Raw genomic sequence first — 15,357 nt, 5'->3', positions numbered from 1 at the left:
CCTAACCAGCTACTGGTCCCCCAATATCCTAACCAGCTACTGGTCCCCCAGTATCCTAACCAGCTACTGGTCCCCCAGTATCCTAACCAGCTACTGGTCCCCCAGTATCCTAACCAGCTACTGGTCCCCCAATATCCTAACCAGCTACTGGTCCCCCAATATCCTAACCAGCTACTGGTCCCCCAGTATCCTAACCAGCTACTGGTCCCCCAATATCCTAACCAGCTACTGGTCCCCCAGTATCCTAACCAGCTACTGGTCCCCCATTATCCTAACCAGCTACTGGTCCCCCAGTATCCTAACCAGCTACTGGTCCCCCAGTATCCTAACCAGCTACTGGTCCCCCAGAATCCTAACCAGCTACTGGTCCCCCATTATCCTAACCAGCTACTGGTCCCCCAATATCCTAACCAGCTACTGGTCCCCCAGTATCCTAACCAGCTACTGGTCCCCCAGTATCCTAACCAGCTACTGGTCCCCCAATATCCTAACCAGCTACTGGTCCCCCAATATCCTAACCAGCTACTGGTCCCCCAATATCCTAACCAGCTACTGGTCCCCCAATATCCTAACCAGCTACTGGTCCCCCAGTATCCTAACCAGCTACTGGTCCCCCAATATCCTAACCAGCTACTGGTCCCCCAGTATCCTAACCAGCTACTGGTCCCCCAGTATCCTAACCAGCTACTGGTCCCCCAGTATCCTAACCAGCTACTGGTCCCCCAGTATCCTAACTACTGTTCTGCAATCTACAGGTAACTGCCAAAACCCTTATTGTAAATGAGGGACACAAAATATATTGACAGCAGGTACTTTCACACAGGTGTGGTTCCTGACTTAATTAAGCAATTAACATCCCATCATGCTTAGGGGTCATGTATGAAAATCCTGGGCAGGCCATTATTCTGGCTACCATGGCGATGCCCCTCATCCACAGGGAACGAGTGTTCACCGAAATGGTTTGATGAGCATGAAAACGATGTAAACCGTAATGCCACGTCCGTCTCAGTCACCGGATCTCAAACCCCCGATTAAACAACTTCTGGGAGATTCTGGATCGGTGCCTAAGACCGGCATTATTCCACACCACCATCAACAAAACACCAAATGATGGAATTTCCTCGTGGAAGACTGGCGTCTCATCCCTCCGATAGACTTCCCAGACACTTGTAGAATCGATGCCAAGGTGTATTAAAGCTGTTCTGGTTGGTGGAGGACCCGACGTCCTATTAAAACACTGTATGTTGGAGTTTCCTTCACAAGGGTCATTCCATCTTGCTGTTTGTTCAAAGGTCAAGATGTTTGGATGTGTATTTTATTCTTCTGATTGTTACAGATTGGCTAAATGCAGACAAAATGGAACCCAAAACAGTCTTACCACAGTGTGCTTATTGTGTGTGTGCTTATTGTGTGTGTGCTTATTGTATGTGTGTGTGTGCTTATTGTGTGTGTGCTTATTGTATGTGTGTGTGTGCTTATTGTGTGTGTGTGTGTGCTTATTGTGTGTGTGTTTTAATGTGTGTGTGTGTGTGTGTGTGTGCTTATTGTGTGTGTGCTTATTGTATGTGTGTGTGTGTGTTTGTGTGTGCTTATTGTGTGTGTGTTTTAATGTGTGTGTGTGTGTGTGTGAGTTGCATCAGGTCTGGTTTCACCTAGTTTTGTATAGCTGTTGTGTTTCAATGTCGGAAGTATTATTCTGGTCCTGAGGGCCCAAACCTTTCTGCTTTCTCTTCCTACCTGATGTCCCCAGGTCTGAATGAATCCCAGGTCTGAATGAGTCTCTACCTGATGTCCCCAGGTCTGAATGAGTCTCTACCTGATGTCCCCAGGTCTGAATGAGTCTCTACCTGATGTCCCCAGGTCTGAATGAGTCTCTACCTGATGTCCCCAGGTCTGAATGAGTCTCTACCTGATGTCCCCAGGTCTGAATGAGTCTCTACCTGACGTCCCCAGGTCTGAATGAGTCTCTACCTGATGTCCCCAGGTCTGAATGAGTCTCTACCTGATGTCCCCAGGTCTGAATGAGTCTCAGGTCTGAATGAGTCTCTACCTGATGTCCCCAGGTCTGAATGAGTCTCTACCTGATGTCCCCAGGTCTGAATGAGTCTCAGCCTGATGTCCCCAGGTCTGAATGAGTCTCAACCTGATGTCCCCAGGTCTGAATGAGTCTCAGCCTGATGTCCCCAGGTCTGAACGAGTCTCAGATCTGAATGAGTCTCAACCTGATGTCCTCAGGTCTGAATGAGTCTCTACCTGATGTCCCCAGGTCTGAATGAGTCTCTACCTGATGTCCCCAGGTCTGAATGAGTCTCTACCTGATGTCCTCAGGTCTGAATGAGTCTCTACCTGATGTCCTCAGGTCTGAATGAGTCTCTACCTGATGTCCTCAGGTCTGAATGAGTCTCAACCTGATGTCCCCAGGTCTGAATGAGTCTCAGCCTGATGTCCCCAGGTCTGAATGAGTCTCTACCTGATGTCCCCAGGTCTGAATGAGTCTCTACCTGATGTCCCCAGGTCTGAATGAGTCTCAGCCTGATGTCCCCAGGTCTGAATGAGTCTCAGGTCTGAATGAGTCTCAACCTGATGTCCCCAGGTCTGAATGAGTCTCAGCCTGATGTCCCCAGGTCTGAACGAGTCTCAGATCTGAATGAGTCTCAACCTGATGTCCTCAGGTCTGAATGAGTCTCTACCTGATGTCACCAGGTCTGAATGAGTCTCTACCTGATGTCCCCAGGTCTGAATGAGTCTCTACCTGATGTCCTCAGGTCTGAATGAGTCTCTACCTGATGTCCTCAGGTCTGAATGAGTCTCTACCTGATGTCCTCAGGTCTGAATGAGTCTCAACCTGATGTCCCCAGGTCTGAATGAGTCTCAGCCTGATGTCCCCAGGTCTGAATGAGTCTCTACCTGATGTCCCCAGGTCTGAATGAGTCTCAGGTCTGAATGAGTCTCAACCTGATGTCCCCAGGTCTGAATGAGTCTCGGGTCTGAATGAGTCTCGGGTCTGAACGAGTCTCGGGTCTGAACGAGTCTCGGGTCTGAACGAGTCTCGGGTCTGAACGAGTCTCGGGTCTGAACGAGTCTCCAGTCTGAACGAGTCTCGGATTAGAGGTAGAGGATGAGAACCAGAAGAGTTTCGTCCCTCCAGGACCAGAAAGAAATAGCCCTTGGCTAGATTCAATCTGATCTGCAGAAGATCCGGGTTATAGTTCACGTTTAAAAAAAAAAAGGTAATTTACGATTGAGCCGTCACATGCAGTTTACCATGAATGCGGGTCACAGCGACCACGAGCGGGGAAAAACATGGTCGTCTCTCTCGCTATAAAGCAGATCTTTAGTGCTCCGGTTTGAACTGAGCCCTTTAAAAAGGTCATTTACGATTGAGCCTACCGTTAACGTGGAAACTTTACCTTTTAATAAGGTGCATAGCCGAAAAGAGGAGATCGGATTTGAATCTAGGAACAGCTTCCTTCCTCCCTCCAGTCCTAACGAGGGGTGATATATATGTGTGGCTCAGTTGGTAGAGCATGGTGTTTGCAACGCCAGGGTTGTGGGTTCGATTCCCACGGGGGACCAGTACGGGGGGGAAAAAAATGTATGAAATGTCTGAAATGTATGCATTCACTACTGTAAGTCGCTCTGGATAAGAGCCTCTGCTAAATGACTAAAATGTGTATATATATATATATATAACTGACCTAGAATCAGTCCTAACAGGTCACCATTAGAGAGGTGATATATATAACTGACCATAAGACTGATCTGTGACCAGTGTTAAATAGAGCTGAATGTCTGTCAGGTTCATACCATTATGATGTATTGTTATTATAATGACATTCAATTATTGAATGTTTCTGTCGATTTGTAAAGTTGTTGGGTGTTGTTACTGAGATGCCGCCAACCTGACGATGATCAGTATTAAAGATAAAACACAGCTGGTTCCTCTCCTCTCCAGTCAGATAAAACACAGCTGGTTCCTCTCCTCTCCAGTCAGATAAAACACAGCTGGTTCCTCTCCAGTCAGATAAAACACAGCTGGTTCCTCTACAGTCAGATAAAACACAGCTGGTTCCTCTCCTCTCCAGTCAGATAAAACACAGCTGGTTCCTCTCCAGTCAGATAAAACACAGCTGGTTCCTCTCCAGTCAGATAAAACACAGCTGGTTCCTCTACAGTCAGATAAAGCACAGCTGGTTCCTCTCCAGTCAGATAAAACACAGCCGGTTCCTCTCCAGTCAGATAAAACACAGCTGGTTCCTCTCCTCTCCAGTCAGATAAAACACAGCTGGTTCCTCTCCAGTCAGATAAAACACAGCTGGTTCCTCTACAGTCAGATAAAGCACAGCTGGTTCCTCTCCAGTCAGATAAAACACAGCTGGTTCCTCTCCTCTCCAGTCAGATAAAACACAGCTGGTTCCTCTCCTCTCCAGTCAGATAAAACACAGCTGGTTCCTCTCCAGTCAGATAAAACACAGCTGGTTCCTCTCCAGTCAGATAAAACACAGCTGGTTCCTCTACAGTCAGATAAAGCACAGCTGGTTCCTCTCCAGTCAGATAAAACACAGCCGGTTCCTCTCCTCTCCAGTCAGATAAAACACAGCTGGTTCCTCTCCTCTCCAGTCAGATAAAACACAGCCGGTTCCTCTCCAGTCAGATAAAACACAGCCGGTTCCTCTCCAGTCAGATAAAACACAGCTGGTTCCTCTCCAGGGGGATAAAACACAGCCGGTTCCTCTCCTCTCCAGTCAGATAAAACACAGCCGGTTCCTCTCCTCTCCAGTCAGATAAAACACAGCTGGTTCCTCTCCTCTCCAGTCAGATAAAACACAGCTGGTTCCTCTCCAGTCAGATAAAACACAGCCGGTTCCTCTCCAGTCAGATAAAACACAGCTGGTTCCTCTCCTCTCCAGTCAGATAAAACACAGCTGGTTCCTCTACAGTCAGATAAAGCACAGCTGGTTCCTCTCCAGTCAGATAAAACAGCTGGTTCCTCTCCAGTCAGACAAAACACAGCCGGTTCCTCTCCTCTCCAGTCAGATAAAACACAGCTGGTTCCTCTCCTCTCCAGTCAGATAAAACACAGCCGGTTCCTCTCCAGTCAGATAAAACACAGCTGGTTCCTCTCCAGGGGGATAAAACACAGCTGGTTCCTCTCCTCTCCAGTCAGATAAAACACAGCTGTTCCTCTCCAGTCAGATAAAACACAGCCGGTTCCTCTCCAGTCAGATAAAACACAGCTGGTTCCTCTCCTCTCCAGTCGGATAAAACACAGCTGGTTCCTCTCCAGGGGGATAAAACACAGCTGGTTCCTCTCCTCTCCAGTCAGATAAAACACAGCTGGTTCCTCTCCTCTCCAGTCAGATAAAACACAGCTGTTCCTCTCCAGTCAGATAAAACACAGCCGGTTCCTCTCCAGTCAGATAAAACACAGCTGGTTCCTCTCCAGTCAGATAAAACACAGCTGGTTCCTCTCCTCTCCAGTCGGATAAAACACAGCTGGTTCCTCTCCAGTCAGATAAAACACAGCTGGTTCCTCTCCAGTCAGATAAAACACAGCTTAGTTCCTCTCCAGTCAGATAAAACACAGCCGGTTCCTCTCCAGTCAGATAAAACACAGCCGGTTCCTCTCCAGTCAGATAAAACACAGCCGGTTCCTCTCCAGTCAGATAAAACACAGCTGGTTCCTCTCCTCTCCAGTCAGATAAAACACAGCTGGTTCCTCTACAGTCAGATAAAACACAGCTGGTTCCTCTCCAGTCAGATAAAACACAGCTGGTTCCTCTCCAGTCAGATAAAACACAGCTGGTTCCTCTCCTCTCCAGTCAGATAAAACACAGCCGGTTCCTCTCCTCTCCAGTCAGATAAAACACAGCCGGTTCCTCTCCAGTCAGATAAAACACAGCTGGTTCCTCTCCTCTCCAGTCAGATAAAACACAGCTGGTTCCTCTCCTCTCCAGTCAGATAAAACACAGCCGGTTCCTCTCCTCTCCAGTCAGATAAAACACAGCCGGTTCCTCTCCAGTCAGATAAAACACAGCTGGTTCCTCTCCAGTCAGATAAAACACAGCTGGTTCCTCTCCAGTCAGATAAAACACAGCTGGTTCCTCTCCAGTCAGATAAAACACAGCTGGTTCCTCTCCAGTCAGATAAAACACAGCTGGTTCCTCTCCAGTCAGTTGTGTAACTGACTAGGTATCTTTCTCTTTCAAATGTGTGTGTGTGTATGTCTGGAACCAAATCCTAATGGCCGACGGGCTCTATATTTACCCACAATGCATCCTCTAATCACATCCATTGATTCACACATGCCGTCTACAGTGACGTTCATCTTCTGAAGAACAAGAGACGGTAGAGACTGAGGTGTGTTCCACATATTTGAGTTTTATTTGTCTTGGGTTTCGTTACATCAAACCGTTAAGGCAGAGGACAAACCAGTCAGTCAAACCGTTAAGGCAGAGGACAAACCAGTCAGTCAAACCGTTAAGGCAGAGGACAGCAGAGAAGGGAAACAGTCAGACAAACCGTTAACGCAGAGGACAAACCAGTCAGTCAAACCGTTAAGGCAGAGGATAAACCAGTCAGTCAAACCGTTAAGGCAGAGGACAAACCAGTCAGTCAAACCGTTAAGGCAGAGGACAGCAGAGAAGGGAAACAGTCAGTCAAACCGTTAAGGCAGAGGACAGCAGAGAAGGGAAACAGTCAGTCAAACCGTTAAGGCAGAGGACAGCAGAGAAGGGAAACAGTCAGTCAAACCGTTAAGGCAGAGGACAGCAGAGAAGGGAAACAGTCCGTCAAACCGTTAAGGCAGAGGACAGCAGAGAAGGGAAACAGTCCGTTTTGCAGGTCAGCGGTCAAGTTTTCAAGAGAAAGGATGTGCCAATAAGTATGATGATGTGGTAGGGTGACGTCTCTTCTTGAATTTCCTTCATCTTGACAAACTGACCTGCAACACATTCTGGGATTGTAACAACAGTGGACTAATGAAACAAAAAGGCTGAATAGTTTGAGTGGGAGATGGGAAGCTTATTCAACAGGGTGCAACAGCAGAGGAAAAGGCACCCAAACACACACAGCCGTCCAGCAGTAAGAGCCATCGGACCCTGGTCTTCTAAAGTTCCTCCAGACCAGGCATGGGGAACCTCCCGGCGAAAGCTTCCACCTCGCCTCTCAGCTCTGCTACCCGTTCCTGGTGCTTCACCTCCCCTGCAAGGGCCTCCTTAAACTCCTTCAGGGTGGCCTTGGGCTGCAGAGAGGCCTGGACGTCCAGGGTAATCTGGATACCTGTAGGGAGAACGAGGGGTGAGAGTTCAGGGGTTAGAGGGGCCTTGGTCTGCTAGCTAGACATCTAGGGTCAGTACTATGTCTATAGCCACAGAGGTCAGGGGTTAAAGGTCAGGGGTTAAAGGGGCCTTGGTCTGCTAGCTGGACATCTAGGGTCAGAACTATGTCTATAGACACAGAGGTCAGGGGTTAAAGGTCAGGGGTTAGAGGGGCCTTGGTCTGCTAGCTGGACATCTAGGGTCAGAACTATGTCTATAGACACAGAGGTCAGGGGTTAGAGGTCACCTCTGTGGATGAACTCTGCGACCTTCCTGAAGTCGTCCTCAACCATTCCCCTGGAGGTCAGAGCAGGAGAGCCGAACCTCAGACCGCTGGGACGCAATGCACTCTTATCACCTACACACACACACACACACACACAGGGTCAGTTCCTATATACACACACATTACGTACACACACACACATATAGACCGCTGGGACGCAATGCACTCTCATCACCTACACCTACACACACACACACACACACACACACACACACACACACACAGGGTCAGTTCCTATATACACACATATTACGTACACACACACACACACACACACATATATACATATAGACCACTGGGACACAGAGCACTCTCATCACCTACACACACACACACACACACACGTTACATATATACACACACATATTATGTACACACACACACACACACACACACGTTACTTATACACACACACATTACGTATATACACACACACATATAGACCACTGGGAGACAGAGCTCTCTCATCACCTACAGAGGACAGTGTCTGTTACTTACCTGGGCAGGTGTTCTTGTTGCAGGCGATGGCAGCAGCTTCTAGAACCTTCTCAGCTCGTCCTCCGTCCGTCCCGTTGGGCCTCAGGTCCAGTAAGATCAGATGGTTATCAGAACCCCCTGGAGAACATAAACACAACCATACCACAACATAAACACAACCATACCACAACATAAACACAACCATACCACAACATAAACACAACCATATAGCAACTAGGGATGTGACAAATTGACAGTTTTTCTTAATGTTTAAAAACAACAACAACAAAAAATATTGTTTTTCCATTAAAACAATAAGAAAAATCCATAAAATTCCCCAAATGCAGCTGCCAGCGGTGCGTTTGGGTGTCACAGTACCGTTACTGTACCTAAATTCCACCTCGTAATGTTGGCATCTCCTTCTCATTTAACATCTCAAAGTATTACCATACAGCACTATGTCCAACTGTTTAACAACGATGCCGTAGTGGTGAAGAGTCTACACTCCAAAACAATCGATTCCTCGGCTCCTTGCACGTCGACTCCCATTTCTGAGTGTCAAGATTCAATTCTCGCCGGGATATCGACGTCTTAAGATTCAGTATTTTTTGGAACGGTGAGAGACTGATTAGTTACCGTACTTCCGAGAACAAACATCTTTCATAGCGAGCTAGCGAGGAGAGAGGGGGGAGGGGTATCTTAAATCCCCCCTCAGATTTAGGAAGCTTAAACCCCCCCCCTCAGATTTAGGAAGGTTAAACCCCCCCCCTCAGATTTAGGAAGGTTAAACCCCCCCCCTCAGATTTAGGAAGGTTAAAACCCCCCCCCTCAGATTTAGGAAGGTTAAAACCCCCCCCTCAGATTTAGGAAGGTTAAAACCCCCCCCTCAGATTTAGGAAGGTTAAAACCCCCCCCTCAGATTTAGGAAGGTTAAACCCCCCCCCTCAGATTTAGGAAGGTTAAAACCCCCCCTCAGATTTAGGAAGGTTAAACCCCCCCCCCCCTCAGATTTAGGATGGTTAAAACCCCCCCCCCTCAGATTTAGGAAGGTTAAAACCCCCCCCCCTCAGATTTAGGAAGGTTAAACCCCCCCCCCCCCCCCCCTCAGATTTAGGACGGTTAAAACCCCCCCCTCAGATTTAGGAAGGTTAAAACCCCCCCTCAGATTTAGGAAGGTTAAAACCCCCCCTCAGATTTAGGAAAGTTAAAACCCCCCCTCAGATTTAGGAAGGTTAAACCCCCCCCCCTCAGATTTAGGAAGTTTAAGATTTAAACGGTTCCTATTTATTCTATGAGTTTATCTGCCCATATGAAGTCTTTATGGCACGACTATACTTTTTAAAGAAATGTCTTTTGGTGGGGTAATTGGTATTTATAAAAACTTTGGGAGCCATTCTGAAGAGATTAATTGTATCTGTATGTATATAGCTGTCTGTATGCATGTGAGTAATATAATTCCTTTAGATCTGATTTCATGTTGTTGAGTAATGGGATAAAGTTATCATTATATATGTTTGTTCTCACTTATTAAGCTTCCTCAGTATTTCAGATGTTTTTAAAGTTGTATATCATGAGTTCTTCTTCTTCCTATTGCCATTATTTCCATGTAAATTTGATCTCCTAAAATGTTGGCTTATTCTGAAAATATTTTTTACAAAAGGGGATTGGGGGTGGGGGGCATTGAGTTTTCATTTTTAGTCAGGTATATCAGGAGATCGTCGGTAAATAAGTAGAGTTTTTGTTCATGGTTTGCCAATTTTGATACCCGTTAACGTTTCGGTCCATATCTAAGCAGTTCAATTACCACTGGCAAACAGGAAGGGCGACAGGGGACATCCCTGTCTCGTGCCCCCTTTTCTAAAGTTATTTCATCAAATAATGCTTAATTTTGGTATATTTTTGCAGCTTTGATTGGCCAACATGAACAACGACCTACACACGTGAAGGCTACCGGACGGCTACAGGTATGTTTATGGGGCGCACGTCATAAAAAATTACATTAAAAAGTTTGATTTATCAATTTTATATAAAAAAAAATGTCAATATTAAAATAGGCCTATAAATTGTTTTTTGCAAAAATGAATACTCAAGTATTTTAATATCAACGTCCATTGGGATATTGAATAACCGTGCCCATTCATAGTTAACACACAGGGTTAACAACAAGTATTGTAAAATTTACTTTATCTGTATTTTCTTTACCCCTTTTTCCTCCCCAATTTCGTGGTATTCAATTGGAAGTTACAGTCTTGTCTCATCACTGCAACTCCCGTACGGACTCGGGAGAGGCGAAGACCGAGAGCCGTGCCTCCTCAGAAACACAATCCAGCTGCACTGCTTCTTGACACAATGCCCACTTAACCCGGTAAGCCAGCCGCACCAATGTGTCGGAGGAAACACAGTACACCTGGCGACCGTGTCAGCGTGCACTGCGCCCGGCACGCCACAGGAGTCGCTAGAGCGCGATGGGACAAGGACATCCCTGCCGGCCAAACCCTCTTCCTAACCTGGGCGACGCTGGGTCAATTGTGCACCGCCCCATGGGTCTCCCGGTCGCGGCCGGCTGCGACAGAGCCTGGACTCGAACCCAGAATCTCTAGTGGCACAGCTAGCACTGCGATGCAGCGCCTTAGACCACTGCGCCACTCGGGAGGTCCTCAACTATTGTAACAGTAACATCTGTTGGGATAAGGAATAACCGAGGCCATCCCTAACAGCAGCGTTTCCCGAACTAGCACTACACAGGTCCTAGGGGAAAAAAAACAAATATTCACCCCTTGGGGTCCCCAGGACCCAGTTCGGGAAACATTGGCTTACAGCGTGTCCAACGCAGGTGTTAGTCTGTTAACCACAACCATGACATTATTGTCTCACCGGTGACGATCTTGTACCCGTGGTTGATGAGGGCGTTGGCCATAGCTCTGCAGTTAGAGAGCACCTGGTACTGATATGCCTTAAACTCTGGGGTTAGAGCCTGCTTCAGGGCCACCGCCACACCTGGAGAAACATTCACACACACATTAACCCTTAACCTCTGGGGTCAAAGCCTGCTTCAGGGCCATCACAACTGGAGAAACATTCACACACATTAACACACACTAACCCTTAAACTCTGGGGGGTTAGGGCCACCGCCACACCTGGAGAAACATTCACACACATTAACCCTTAAACTCTGAGGGTTAGAGCCTGCTTCAGGGCCACCGCCACACCTGGAGAAACATTCACACACATTAACCCTTAACCTCTGGGGTTTAGAGCCTGCTTCAGGGCCACCGCCACACCTGGAGAAACATTCACACACATTAACCCTTAACCTCTGGGGGTTAGAGCCTGCTTTATCAATTTACACACAATACCCCATAATGACAAAGCAAAAACTGGTTTTTGGAATTTTTTGCAAATGTATAAAAAATAAACATCACATTTACATAAGTATTCAGACCGTTTACTCAGTACTTTGTTGAAGCAGCTTTGGCAGCGATGTATGATATGCTACAAGCTTAGCACACCTGTATTTGGGGAGTTTCTCCCATTCTTCTCTGCAGATCCTCTTAAACTCTGTCAGGTTGGATGGGGAGCGTCGCTGCACAGCTATTTTCAGGTCTCTCCAGAGATGTTCGATCAGGTTCAAGTCCGAGCTCTGGCTGGGCCACTCAAGGACATTCAGAGACTTGTCCCAAAGCCACTCCTGCGTTGTCTTGGCTGTGTGCTTAGGGTCGTTGTCCTCTTGGAAAGTGAACCTTCACCCCAGTCTGAGGTCCTGAGCGCTCTGGAGCAGGTTTTCATCAAGGATCTCTCTGCACTTTGCTCCGTTCATCTTTCCTTTGATCCTGACTAGTCTCCCAGTCCCTGCTGCTGAAAAACATCCCCACAGCATGATGCTGCCACCACCATGCTTCACCGTAGGGATGGTGCCAGGTTTCCTCCAGACGTGACGCTTGGCTTTCAGGCCAAAGAGATCAATATTGGTTTCATCAGACCAGAGAATCTTGTTTCTCATGGTCAGAGTCCTTTAGGTGCCTTTTGGCAAACTCCAAGTGGGCTGTCATGTGCCTTTTACTGAGGAGTGGCTTCCGTCTGGCCACTCTACCATAAAGGCCTGATTGGTAGAGTGCTGCAGAGATGGTTGTCCTTCTGGAAGGTTCTCTCATCTCCATAGAGAAACTCTGGAGCTCTGTCAGAGTGACCATCGGGTCCTTGGTCACCTCCCAGACCAAGGCCCTTCTCCCCCGATTGCTCAGTTTGGCCGGGCGGCTCTATGAAGAGTCTTGGTGGTTCCAAACTTTTTCTATTTAGGTTTAATTTAACTCGGCAAGTCAGTAAAGAACAAATTCGTATTTACAATGACGGCGTTCCCTGGGCCAAACCCGGACGATGCTGGTCCAAATTGTGTGCCGCCCTATGGGACTCCCAATCACAGCCGGATGTGATACAGCCTGGATTCAAACCAGGGACTGTGTGCCGCCCTATGGGACTCCCAATCACAGCTGGTTGTGATACAGCCTGGAATCAAACCAGGGTCTGTAGTGACGCCTCTAGCACTGAGATGCAGTGCCTTAGACCGCTGCGCCACTCGGGAGCGATGGAGACCCACTGTGTTCTTGGGGACCTTCAATGCTGCAGACATTTTGCTACCCTTCTATCCCCAGATCTGTGCCTCGACACAATCCCCGTCTTGGAGCTCTTACGGACAAATTGTTTGACCTCATGGCTTGGTGTTTGCTCTGACGTGCACAAACATCTCAAGGATGATCAATGGAAACAGGAAGCATCTGAGCTCCATTTCAAGTCTCATAGCAAAAAGGGTCCTGAATACTTATGAAAATAAGCTATGTTTTTATTCTAATTATATATTTGTAAACAATTCTAAAAACCTGTTTTCACTTTGTCATTACGGAGTATCGTGTGTAGATTGAAGAGGAATATTTTTTTTAAATATATTTTAGAATAAGGCTGTAACGTTAACAAAATGTGGAAAAAGTCAAGGGGTCTGAATACTTTCCGAAGGCACTGTATATACTAGAACACTACACACACTGTGTGGTTGTGAGGTGACCTGGCTACTTTACCTGTCATAGTGAGGTGTCCTGGCTACTTTACCTGTCATAGTGAGGTCTCCTGGCTACTTTACCTGTCATAGTGTGGTAGTGAGGTGTCCTAGCTACTTTACCTGTCATAGTGAGGTGTCCTGGCTACTTTACCTGTCATAGTGAGGTGTCCTGGCTACTTTACCTGTCATAGTGAGGTGTTCTGGCTACTTTACCTGTCATAGTGAGGTGTCCTGGCTACTTTACCTGTCATAGTGTGGTGTCCTGGCTGCTTTACCTGTCATAGTGAGGTGTCCTGGCTACTTTACCTGTCATAGTGAGGTGTCCTGGCTACTTCACCTGTCATAGTGAGGTGTCCTGGCTACTTTACCTGTCATAGTGTGGTAGTGAGGTGTCCTGGCTACTTTACCTGTCATAGTGAGGTGACCTGGCTACTTTACCTGCCATAGTGAGGTAGTGAGGTGTCCTGGCTACTTTACCTGTCATAGTGAGGTGTCCTGGCTACTTTACCTGTCATAGTGTGGTGACCTGGCTACTTTACCTGTCATAGTGAGGTGTCCTGGCTACTTTACCTGTCATAGTGAGGTGACCTGGCTACTTTACCTGTCATAGTGAGGTGTCCTGGCTACTTTACCTGTCATAGTGAGGTGACCTGGCTACTTTACCTGTCATAGTGAGGTGTCCTGGCTACTTTACCTGTCATAGTGTGGTAGTGAGGTGTCCTGGCTACTTTACCTGTCATAGTGTTGTGTCCTGGCTACTTTACCTGTCATAGTGAGGTGTCCTGGCTACTTTACCTGTCATAGTGTGGTGACCTGGCTACTTTACCTGTCATAGTGAGGTGTCCTGGCTACTTTACCTGTCATAGTGAGGTGACCTGGCTACTTTACCTGTCATAGTGTGGTAGTGAGGTGACCTGGCTACTTTACCTGTCATAGTGTGGTAGTGAGGCGTCCTGGCTACTTTACCTGTCATAGTGAGGTGACCTGGCTACTTTACCTCTCATAGTGAGGTGACCTAGCTACTTTACCTGTCATAGTGTGGTAGTGAGGTGTCCTGGCTACTTTACCTGTCATAGTGAGGTGTCCTGGCTACTTTACCTGTCATAGTGAGGTGACCTGGCTACTTTACCTGTCATAGTGTGGTAGTGAGGTGTCCTGGCTACTTTACCTGTCATAGTGAGGTGTCCAGGCTACTTTACCTGTCATAGTGAGGTGTCCTGGCTACTTTACCTGTCATAGTGAGGTGACCTGGCTACTTTACCTGTCATAGTGAGGTGTCCTGGCTACTTTACCTGTCATAGTGTGGTGTCCTGGCTACTTTACCTGTCATAGTGAGGTGACCTGGCTACTTTACCTGTCATAGTGAGGTGTCCTGGCTACTTTACCTGTCATAGTGAGGTGTCCTGGCTACTTTACCTGTCATAGTGAGGTGTACTGGCTACTTTACCTGTCATAGTGTGGTAGTGAGGTGTCCTGGCTACTTTACCTGTCATAGTGTGGTAGTGAGGTGTCCTGGCTACTTTACCTGTCATAGTGAGGTGTCCTGGCTACTTTACCTGTCATAGTGAGGTGACCTGGCTACTTTACCTGTCATAGTGAGGTGTCCTGGCTACTTTACCTGTCATAGTGAGGTGACCTGGCTACTTTACCTGTCATAGTGAGGTGTCCTGGCTACTTTACCTGTCATAGTGTGGTGTACTGGCTACTTTACCTGTCATAGTGAGGTGTCCTGGCTACTGTACCTGTCATAGTGAGGTGTCCTGGCTACTTTACCTGTCATAGTGAGGTGTCCTGGCTACTTTACCTGTCATAGTGAGGTGTCCTGGCTACTTTACCTGTCATAGTGAGGTGACCTGGCTACTTTACCTGTCATAGTGAGGTGACCTAGCTACTTTACCTGTCATAGTGTGGTTGTGAGGTGTCCTGGCTACTTTACCTGTCATAGTGAGGTGACCTGGCTACTTTACCTGTCATAGTGAGGTGTCCTGGCTACTTTACCTGTCATAGTGAGGTGTCCTGGCTACTTTACCTGTCATAGTGAGGTGACCTAGCTACTTTACCTGTCATAGTGTGGTGTCCTGGCTACTTTACCTGTCATAGTGAGGTGACCTGGCTACTTTACCTGTCATAGTGTGGTAGTGAGGTGACCTGGCTACTTTACCTGTCATAGTGAGGTGACCTGGCTACTTTACCTGTCATAGTGTGGTAGTGAGGTGTCCTGGCT

General features: G+C 47.4%; 2 protein-coding genes and 1 long non-coding RNA gene across 6 annotated transcripts in view; 2 read left to right on the top strand and 1 right to left on the bottom strand.

The window, feature by feature from the left end:
* LOC115188874 (regulator of G-protein signaling 11-like) overlaps positions 1-15,357 on the top strand; it is a 448,181-nt gene that overhangs the window by 227,787 nt on the left and 205,037 nt on the right.
* Positions 2,315-3,229, top strand: LOC115188914 (uncharacterized). The gene is made up of 2 exons (XR_003876625.1): positions 2,315-2,858; positions 2,921-3,229. It is a non-coding gene; the product is annotated as an uncharacterized LOC115188914 (long non-coding RNA).
* Positions 6,362-15,357, bottom strand: part of LOC115188904 (serine hydroxymethyltransferase, cytosolic) — a 27,545-nt gene continuing 18,549 nt past the window's right edge. For all 4 annotated transcript variants that reach the window (XM_029747732.1, XM_029747735.1, XM_029747733.1 and 1 more), the window contains 4 exons: positions 10,957-11,079; positions 8,104-8,220; positions 7,567-7,677; positions 6,362-7,281 (listed from right to left, as the gene is read on the bottom strand). In XM_029747732.1, the coding sequence (XP_029603592.1) occupies positions 7,109-7,281; positions 7,567-7,677; positions 8,104-8,220; positions 10,957-11,079 (524 nt within the window). In that variant the 3' untranslated portion in view covers positions 6,362-7,108. The remainder of the gene's footprint in view (positions 7,282-7,566; positions 7,678-8,103; positions 8,221-10,956; positions 11,080-15,357) is intronic.

The sequence above is a fragment of the Salmo trutta genome, unplaced genomic scaffold (genome assembly GCF_901001165.1).
Source record: "Salmo trutta unplaced genomic scaffold, fSalTru1.1, whole genome shotgun sequence".
NCBI lineage: Eukaryota > Metazoa > Chordata > Actinopteri > Salmoniformes > Salmonidae > Salmo > Salmo trutta.
The sequence above is the reverse complement of the archived record's forward strand: the minus strand, read 5'-3'. Positions and strand labels throughout refer to the sequence as shown.